Source organism: Oncorhynchus masou, chromosome 13, assembly GCF_036934945.1.
Source record: "Oncorhynchus masou masou isolate Uvic2021 chromosome 13, UVic_Omas_1.1, whole genome shotgun sequence".
Lineage (NCBI taxonomy): Eukaryota > Metazoa > Chordata > Actinopteri > Salmoniformes > Salmonidae > Oncorhynchus > Oncorhynchus masou.
In genome coordinates, this window is record NC_088224.1 from 62,315,310 (window position 1) to 62,325,633 (window position 10,324).

Genomic DNA, 10,324 nt, shown 5'->3' on the forward strand with positions numbered 1-10,324 from the left:
GATTGTTTTGTGTTTTTTGACGTATATCTTTTTTGACACGCAAAGACCCAAATGGCGTTCCATAGAAATCCTGGTGGAAAATGAAATGACTGAACAAATGAACCACGAAACAGCACAGCAAGTAAGTGAAAGAAATATGTTTTGATTATGTTTTACTGGTTATGGGGACATATGTAAATGCCAACAAAATAATGTGTGTGTGCGTGTGTGTGTGTGTATACACAGTGGGGCAAAAAAAAGTATTTAGTCAGCCACCAATTGTGCAAGTTCTCCCACTTAAAAAGATGAGTGAGGCCTGTAATTTTCATCATAGGTACACTTTCAACTATGACAGACAAAATTAGAAAAAAAAATCCAGAAAATCACTATCATTATTTGCAAATTATGGTGGAAAATAAGTATTTGGTCACCTACAAACAAGCAAGATTTCTGGCTCTCCCAGACCTGTAACTTATTCTTTAAGAGGCTCCTCTGTCCTCCACTCGTTACCTGTATTAACTGCACCTGTTTGAACTTGTTATTAGTATAAAAGACACCTGTCCATAACCTCAAACAGTTACACTCCAAACTCCACTATTGCCTAGACCAAAGAGCTGTCAAAGGACACCAGAAACAAAATTGTAGACCTGCACCAGGCTGGGAAGACTGAATCTGCAATAGGTAAGCAGCTTGGCTTGAAGAAATCAACTGTGGGAGCAATTATTAGAAAATGGAAGACATACAAGAACACTGATAATCTCCCTCGATATGAGGCTCCACGCAAGATCTCACCCAGTGGGGTCAAAATGAACCACACGGGGGGTCCTAGTGAATGACTTGCAGAGAGCTGGGACCAAAGTAACAAAGCCTACCATCAGTAACACACTACATCGCCAGGGACTCAAATCCTGCAGTGCCAGATGTGTCCCCCTGGTTAAGCCAGTACATGTCCAGGCCGGTCTGAAGTTTGCTAGAGAGCATTTGGATGATCCAGAAGAAGATTGGGAGAATGTCATATGGTCAGATGAAACCAAAATATAACTTTTTGGTAAAAACTCTACTCGTCGTGTTTGGAGGACAAAGAATGGTGAGTTGCATCCAAAGAACACCATACCTACTGTGAAGCATGGGGGTGGAAACATCATGCTTTGGGGCTGTTTTTCTGCAAATGGACCAGGACGACTGATCCGTGTAAAGAAAAGAATTAATGGGGCCATGTATCATGAGATTTTGAGTGAAAATCTCCTTCCATCAGCAAGGGCATTGAAGATGAAATGTGGCTGGGTCTTTATTTATTTCACCTTTATTTAACCAGGTAGGTTAGTTGAGAACAAGTTCTCATTTGCAACTGCGACCTGGCCAAGATAAAGCATAGCAGTGTGAACAGACAACACAGAGTTACACATGGAGTAAACAATAAACAAGTCAATAACACAGTAGAAAAAAAAGAGAGTCTATATACATTGTGTGCAAAAGGCATGAGGCGGTAGGCAAATAATTACAATTTTGCAGATTAACACTGGAGTGATAAATGATCAGATGGTCATGTACAGGTAGAGATATTGGTGTGCAAAAGAGCAGAAAAGTAAATAAATAAAAACAGCACGGGGATGAGGTAGGTAAAAATGGGTGGGCTATTTACCGATAGACTATGTACAGCTGCAGCGATCGGTTAGCTGCTCAGATAGCAGATGTTTGAAGTTGGTGAGGGAGATAAAAGTCTCCAACTTCAGCAATTTTTGCAATTCCTTCCAGTCACAGGCAGCAGAGAACTGGAACGAAAGGCGGCCAAATGAGGTGTTGGCTTTAGGGATGATCAGTGAGATACACCTGCTGGAGCGCATGCTACGGGTGGGTGTTGCCATCGTGACCAGTGAACTGAGATAAGGCGGAGCTTTACCTAGCATGGACTTGTAGATGACCTGGAACCAGTGGGTCTGGCGACGAATATGTAGCGAGGGCCAGCTGACTAGAGCATACAGGTCGCAGTGGTGGGTGGTATAAGGTGCTTTAGTGACAAAACGGATGGCACTGTGATAAACTGCATCCAGTTTGCTGAGTAGAGTGTAGATGACGTCGCCGAAGTCGAGGATCGGTAGGATAGTCAGTTTTACTAGGGAAAGTTTGGCGGCATGAGTGAAGGAGGCTTTGTTGCGGAATATAAAGCCGACTCTAGATTTGATTTTCAATTGGAGATGTTTGATATGAGTCTGGAAGGACAGTTTACAGTCTAGCCAGACACCTAGGTACTTATAGATGTCCACATATTCAAGGTCGGAACCATCCAGGTTGGTGATACTAGTCAGGCGTGCGGGTGCAGGCAGCGAACGGTTGAAAAGCATGCATTTGGTTTTACTAGCGTTTAAGAGCAGTTGGAGGCCACGGAAGGAGTGTTGTATGGCATTGAAGCTCGTTTGGAGGTTAGATAGCACAGTGTCCAAGGAAGGGCCGGAAGTATATAGAATGGTGTCGTCTGCGTAGAGGTGGATCAGGGAATCGCCCGCAGCAAGAGCAACATCATTGATATATACAGCGAAAAGAGTCGGCCCGAGAATTGAACCCTGTGGCACCCCCATAGAGACTGCCAGAGGACCGGACAGCATGCCCTCCGATTTGACACACTGAACTCTGTCTGCAAAGTAGTTGGTGAACCAGGCAAGGCAGTCATCAGAAAAGGCTACTGAGTCTGCCAATAAGAATATGGTGATTGACAGAGTCGAAAGCCTTGGCAAGGTCGATGAAGACGGCTGCACAGTACTATCTTTTATCGATGGCCGTTATGATATCGTTTAGTACCTTGAGCGTGGCTGAGGTGCACCCGTGACCGCCTCGGAAACCAGATTGCCCAGCGGAGAAGGTATGGGGTGATTCGAGATGGTCAGTGACCTGTTTGTTGACTTGGCTTTCGAAGACCTTAGATAGGCAGTGCAGGATGGATATAGGTCTGTAACAGTTTGGGTCCAGGGTGTCCCTTTGAAGAGGGGGATGAAAGCCTTGGCAAGGTCGATGAAGACGGCTGCACAGTACTATCTTTTATCGATGGCCGTTATGATATCGTTTAGTACCTTGAGCGTGGCTGAGGTGCACCCGTGACCGCCTCGGAAACCAGATTGCCCAGCGGAGAAGGTATGGGGTGATTCGAGATGGTCAGTGACCTGTTTGTTGACTTGGCTTTCGAAGACCTTAGATAGGCAGTGCAGGATGGATATAGGTCTGTAACAGTTTGGGTCCAGGGTGTCCCTTTGAAGAGGGGGATGACTGCGGCAGCTTTCCAATCCTTGGGGATCTCAGACGATACGAAAGAGAGGTTGAACAGGCTGGTAATATGGGTTGCGACAATGGCGGTGGATAGTTTCAGAAATAGAGGGTCCAGATTGTCAAGCCCAGCTGATTTGTACGGGTCCAGGTTTTGCAGCTCTTTCAGAACATCTGCTATCTGGATTTGGTTAAAGGAGAACCTGGAGAGGCTTGGGCGAGTAGCTGCGGGGGGGTGGGGGTGGGGGGGGTGGAGCTGTTGGCCGAGGTTGGAGTAGCCAGGCGGAAGGCATGGCCAGCTATTGAGAAATGCTTTGTTGAAGTTTTCGATAATCATGGATTTATCGGTGGTGACCGTGTTACCTAGCCTCAGTGCAGTGGGCAGCTGGGAGGAGGTGCTCTTGTTCTCCATGGACTTCACAGTGTCCCAGAACTTTTTGGAGTTGGAGCTACAGGATGCAAATTTCTGCCTGAAGAAGCTGGCCTTAGCTTTCCTGACTGACTGCGTGTATTGGTTCCTGACTTCCCTGAACAGTTGCATATCGCGGGGACTATTCGATGCTATTGTAGTCCGCCACAGGATGTTTTTGTGCTGGTCGAGGGCAGTCAGGTCTGGAGTGAACCAAGGGCTATATCTGTTCTTAGTTCTGCATTTTTTTTCAGCATGACAATGATCCCAAAAACACCGCCCGGGGAACGAAGCATTTCAAGGTGGCCTAGCCAGTCTCCAGATCTCAACCCCATAGAAAATCTTTGGAGGAAGTTGAAAGTCCGTGTTGCCCAGCAACAGCCCCAAAACATCACTGCTCTAGAGGAGATCTGCATGGAGGAATGGGCCAAAATACCAGCAACAATGTGTGAAAACCTTGTGAAGACTTACAGAAAACGTTTGACCTCTGTCATTGCCAACAAAGGGTATATAACAAAGTATTGAGATAAACTTTTGTTATTGACCAAATACTTATTTTCCACCATAATTTGCAAATAAATTCATAAAAAATCCTACAATGTGATTTTCTGGATTTTTTTCCCTCATTTTGTCTGTCATAGTTGAAGTGTACCTATGATGAAAAATACAGGCCTCTCTCATCTTTTTAAGTGGGAGAACTTGCACAATTGATGGCTGACTAAATACTTCTTTGCCCCACTGTACATATACATAACATTTCTTTAACTAGGCAAGTCAGTTAAGAACAAATTCTTATTTACAATGACGGCCCGGACGACACTGGGCCAATTGTGCGCTGCCCTATGGGACTCCCAATCATGGCCGGATGTGATACAGCCTGGATTCGAACCAGGGACTGTAGTGGCGCCTCTTGCACTGAGATGCAGTGCCTTAGACCGCTGCGTCCGTGTCTGTTAAGTATTTAACTGTACTAGAATGCATAAATTATGCATAATATCGGTTATCAGTATCGTTTTTGGGGGGGAGGGGTCAAGTAAAATATCGGGTTTTGGCCTAAATGTAGTATCGGTGTATCACTAGTAAGTTGATATTTCAACTAAAGTTACTGTGATGACATTTATGACGGATGTGAAGGTCCTGGGCTGGTGTGGTTATGCTTGTTCTGCGGTTGTGAGGCCTGTTGGATGTACTGCCAAATTCTTTAAAACAACATTGGAGGCGGATTATGGTAGAGAAATTAACATTTAATTCTCTGGCAAAGGCTCTGTTGGACATTCCTGCAGTCAGTATGCCAATTATATGGTCCCTCAAAACTTGAGACATCTGTGGCATTGTGTTGTGACAAAACTGCACATTTTAGAGTGGCCTTTTTATTGTGCCCAGCACAAGGTGCACCTGTGTAATGACCATGCTGTTTAATCATCTTCTTGATATGGAACACCTATCAGGTGGATGGTTGATCTCTTCAAAGGAGAAATGCTCACTATCAGGGATGTAAACACATGTAAACACACACTTGCAGTTGGCTTAACGTGAGCGTGGCCAACCTGACCTGTACCCTGCGGGTCCTGCAGGAGGTGTGGCATGGGGGCAGCCTACCGGCCCAGCACCGCCCGGCGCACAGCCACCAACAGAAGGAGGACACCAAGCAGCAATCCATGCACTGCCTCATGAAACTACTACCCGGCAAGTGATTACTAATAACGAAGAGGCAGACTCATGTTCATTAGGCACCAAATGGAAGAAAATGGACTGAAACCAGGAGGGATTATGGACATGTTCAATAAGAAACGCTAATTTTAGTTTTTACGTTCAAATGTACTATTTTATGAACATTACAAATAAACAGGACCCAGGAGTTTATCCTGACCTTGTGACCTGACCATGAAAAATAAATGAGGTTGTAACTTTGGTCCATTACAGCAAATGATCAGGAAAAACTTCTGGCCCATACTCTCTCATTCCTATCTACCTCTGCAAACATACAATTCATTTGTATTACGGTAGTTTATATTGCTTATGTGCAATACAATGGCATTTCATGTAAATTCAATTTTGTAAACTAATTATTTATTTTTCTAAGAAGCCATTTCAGGGACTGCTGGTCTTACTTTATCCAATGAGCTATGTTTTTAGTTTTAGTTTGGTGACCTTGGCTGTTCTGATTTCTCTGTGGAGTCCGATATGGCCTCTCAGTTCTATATTTTTACTCTTCTGTGTTTACAGATCTGCTCTCAGAAGTGCTGGGCTCGGACAAATACAAACTAAGCCAGCAGACTGCACTGGAATCTCTGCAGAACCCTTACATAAACAGGTGACCACACACACAAAAAACAAAGTCATATACACTACGTCACTTGCCTGTCTGTCTGGCTATGATTTAAAGAGCCTGACATCATGGTCTTACAATAGATTATGAAGGAACATGGCATGAGGAGTTGATAAAGGGTTCTAAAGCTAAGTGATGAGCTGGTTGTGAATCAGTGGGCATCAGCCAAGCTTTATAGCGTGTTCCATATGATATACCTCTTTCCAGACACGTTTCCATTGGGTCAAGCTGATGATTTATACATTGCCAGCCCTTTGTTCTTAAGATGCATCAGTTTTGATTATAGCGGCATGCATCACCCTAATCTTCTTATTGAAATGTTCAAATAAGGTGTGTGTGCGTAAGGTACAGTATAATATATTTACGACTCAACTAAGTCCCTGTAGTGTTTGAAACATGCTGTTAAAATCACGATAGTTGTCTCAGGAATTTTCTTCACTGGAACGAAGAACACGGCCAATTGTAAGGATTCCATTGCTGAAGTAATTTGGCTCGTTGAACCTTGTATGAGCTTAGGTTCTGGTCCTCTTCGGCTGTATGCTTTCGCCTTAATCATGCCTTGATGTGAATGGGGGAAAAAAAATTGTTGCAGAAATATCAGGTTGTGATTTGGCCCATTGTAAAACTCGCATGCCCCAAATGACAAAGTTTTCAACATTTTAAACAAACTTAAAATGTCCACCTGTAACTGTCGATAGTTAAATGGTGGATACTTTTGGAGGAAATGTTGGAGAGTTGATTTCTGGGAGACCCCTGACCTTTAACCTGTGACTCTTACCCTGTACAGACACTTGGTCTACTGTATCTGGGACCTTTTCCTCAAGTTCCTCATCCCTGAAACATCTGAAAACTTTCAGAAAACCCTGCTGCAAAGTCTCTCCGAAAACGCAGAGAAACTACCACCATGAAAGTTGTGGGAGCAATACTGGTGTACACACACACACACACACACACACACACACACACACAAGTTTAATCAACTGTCAGTGAATAGCCCTCGATGAAAGTCCAGCCTAATGTATCTGTAACGGCTTTCTTCCTGGGAAGGAGAGGACCAAAGCGCAGCGTGGTGAGTGTTCATCTTATTTAATAATAAATACAAACTGAACACTTCAAATACAAAATAACAAATGTGGCAAAACCGAAACAGTCCTAACTGGTGCAGAAAACACAAAGACAGGAAACAACCACCCACAAATCCCAACACAAAACAGGCTACCTAAATATGGCTCCCAATCAGAGACAACGACTAACACCTGCCTCTGATTGAGAACCATATCAGGCCAAACACAGAAACAGACAAACTAGACATCCAACAAAGAATGCCCACTCAGATCACACCCTGACCAAACAAAACATAGAAACATACAAAGCAAACTATGGTCAGGGTGTGACAGTATCTGGATAAATTCCATTATTCATGTGTCCCCACCTTTAACTCTGACATTTTGGACCCGAGGTCATCCGGGTCTGTCTCTGATTTAGTCCATAACATTTGTGGGTCTCAAACATCGGCCACACATCCGGAGCAGCTTTGATTACCCAACACCTGTTTTCTGTTTGATCAGAATACGTGTCTGATCTCCAAAAGCCCAAACACACGCACGTGTGGGAAAAGCTGCCTTCCCAAACTTCCCAAATCCATCCTTTTTCCTGCTTCCTAAAGCCTCCAGCTTTGGACCAAACTCATTTCAGATTTACTCCACACCAACATGATCCCTTGTGGTCTTTCTATATTCTATTGGAGAAGTCCAATTAGATTGTTTCCCCACATCAGGCTTACTGTGTCGTGCTTTGCCCTTTCGGGATGACTTGCCTATGTGTTCCCTGTTATATGCCGCTATTCCTTTTGATCCCTTGGCCCTACACCAAGCTGCACATGTGCTGTGTTGCATTCATCCTCTACTCCCTTACTCCTGAGGCCTGGCTCGTACTGATATGGTCCACGGACATGTTTCTGTTGAAATGGTCACTCACACGTTTTGAACTTATGATGAAGGCCACTGCATTTTAAAGCGCTTGATAGCCACTTTTCCCATGGATCTGACAAGGTTGTTTTAATTAATATACTCTACAAGTACATGCAATTTTCAGTGGTCTCTCTGCTACTTTTTAAAATGATGATACATTTTATGAGTACCACCAACACAGTGAATGGGAAAATGGATTTAAAGGGAACTCCCTCAACTGGTGATTTGCTGAATGTGCTGGAGGGCTGTGATTGATTAATGGCCTATAATGTAAATGTTGATGTATAGCGTTTATAATTTCTTTGAAAGTAGTAGAGAGCCCACTCTGGAAATGTGATGTTTTCAACGAGTATATTGTTCCAAACAATATGTTTAAAAATGAGCTAAATCAAAAAGGACACTTTTGAGATATTAATGTGAAAAAATGTATTTCAGATTATAGCCATAATGAATATTTCAGAGGAGTATAATGACATCATGATGTCTGTACCATATACCGTTTACGGATCATAGGGTCTTACAGGAGGCATGTATAGGTAGGTCTAAAAAGGGCCGAAAATGGCCACTTTTCTCAAAAAGCTTGTTACACATCCTTCCTCCAAATTAAGTTTTTATGCGAGAATTGCCAGAACAATCTGAGATGCCCAAAATATTTTTGGGCCATGCTAATGTGTAATCGCCTATCTATGTCTAACCTATGTCTTTGAAACTGGCACAAAGACTTCTCAACATTGCATGAAACAAGATGTTCACCGTGTTTAACAATCCCCACTCTTACTGATGCTTATGAATGCCTTTAAATGTGTACGGTAGGGCTGATGCCAGGTAAAGCTCATGCAGGCAGCATAGTAGCATACATCTCATGTCAGAGGTCTAATACGTCCAACACAATCTGCTGCACTCAACTTTGTCTTAAAATAATATACGCCATTCTTTATTTCTGTATTCTTGTTAACGTGATTGACTTATTTGATTGTGTCTATAACTTATTTGTTTGACTGTAATAATGCCTTCTGTGAAAATGTATATTGATCAAAAATAATGAGAGGGATACCAGTAGTACAGAAGAGAAGGATATGAATACCTGTAGGAAATGCTTTTAAATTGCCTTAAACGATGGTTGGAAGAGGTCTCGTCTGTCTTTACTATGGAGTCTGTGGACATGCCTTTTGTAGATCGTGTCATAAAGTAGTAGCAAACCCCAGTGACAAGGCGTGTTCTAATGTTGTGCTGAATGTTGTGTACTGTGATGTTTATTCCCTCCTGAACACATTCCTAGCTGTTACCTCTGTTCCTGTTGAATCCTTTGTGATGAACATTAGGGTGAGCTTGCATTCTGCAAGACCATTGTCCTGTCCTCAAATGTATCACGTCACATGAAATGTTCAACACGTAACTCATTTTAAAAAATTCTGAGTGCTTTTCTCACATGGAACACACTGCAAATCTGGAAGTTTGTTACGTGGCTTTTGTTCCAAGTTGTTCGAGTACTGAATTTTTGTTGTTGTGTCAAATTATATTATGTCCTCTGTATGGTGCCATTTATAGACACAATAATATGTTTGCCCTCACGATAAAAATAAGTTATCAGTGATTAACTAACTTACAGAAGAGGTATTGTTTGTCATTTGTTTGGTTTCTCGTCAGAAGGGTTCTGCTTGCAATATCTACTAGTCTCGCCGTTTCCCAGTAACTTCCCTTTTGTCAACACCAAAGCTCTTTCTCAACTGTATTTTCTCGATTCCTCTTGTCCTCTCTCCTTGCCTCCTCAAAGCACATTGGAGGAGAAGGTCAGAGGGGAGGGAGCTAGGAATCGAGAAAATACCATTTACCACGTGTCTGATTTGACATTACTATCCCAATTCAGTTTACACCAGTCAGACTTTGGGTGCCATTTTACATATTAATGCTTTGAATGTGACTCTTTGTAACTCTGTCAGTGTGGTATAACTGGAATCACAGGGTTTTACATTTGCTGGTGTCGATAATTTCCAAAACCTATAAAATTACCAAAATTTGATTAGTGTACATCATTTGTCATTCAATTATTATCAAACTAGGCTTTTCAAAATGTATACGTTTGATGACGAGACTTTTATAATGTCTTATTACAAGGCTAGTTACATGTTATGCCTCTCTACATAGCAGATTTGCCTCAATGACACAAAATGGTTGTTAATAGTTTGAATCGTTATGAGAAGACTTTTATAAGGTGGTCACGCATGTTTATGACAACAACTCTACAATGCATTTTAAAACACATCCCAATGCATTCTATGTCTTAGTGTCGGCTAAAGTGTTATCAACATTTAACATGAATGCAAACGTATGTTCTCCAGACCATAACAGCGAGGTCATCGAGGCTGAGACCCAGTAGTTTCT

The 10,324-nt window shown here is 42.6% G+C and overlaps 1 protein-coding gene across 3 annotated transcripts in view; it reads left to right on the forward strand.

The window, feature by feature from the left end:
* LOC135552792 (sorting nexin-19-like) overlaps positions 1–9,962 on the forward strand; it is a 34,701-nt gene extending 24,739 nt beyond the window's left edge. For 2 of the 3 annotated variants that reach the window (XR_010457508.1, XM_064984640.1), the window contains exons 6-7: positions 5,870–5,957; positions 6,760–9,962. Coding sequence is in view for 1 of the 3 variants with exons in the window: in XM_064984640.1 (XP_064840712.1) it covers positions 5,870–5,957; positions 6,760–6,880 (209 nt within the window). In the remaining 2 variants the exon portion in view is untranslated. Of the gene's footprint in view, positions 1–5,217; positions 5,428–5,869; positions 5,958–6,759 lie in introns of those variants that run through there. The other variant, XR_010457507.1, reaches the window with a different exon arrangement.
* The last annotated feature ends 362 nt before the right edge of the window (positions 9,963–10,324 follow it).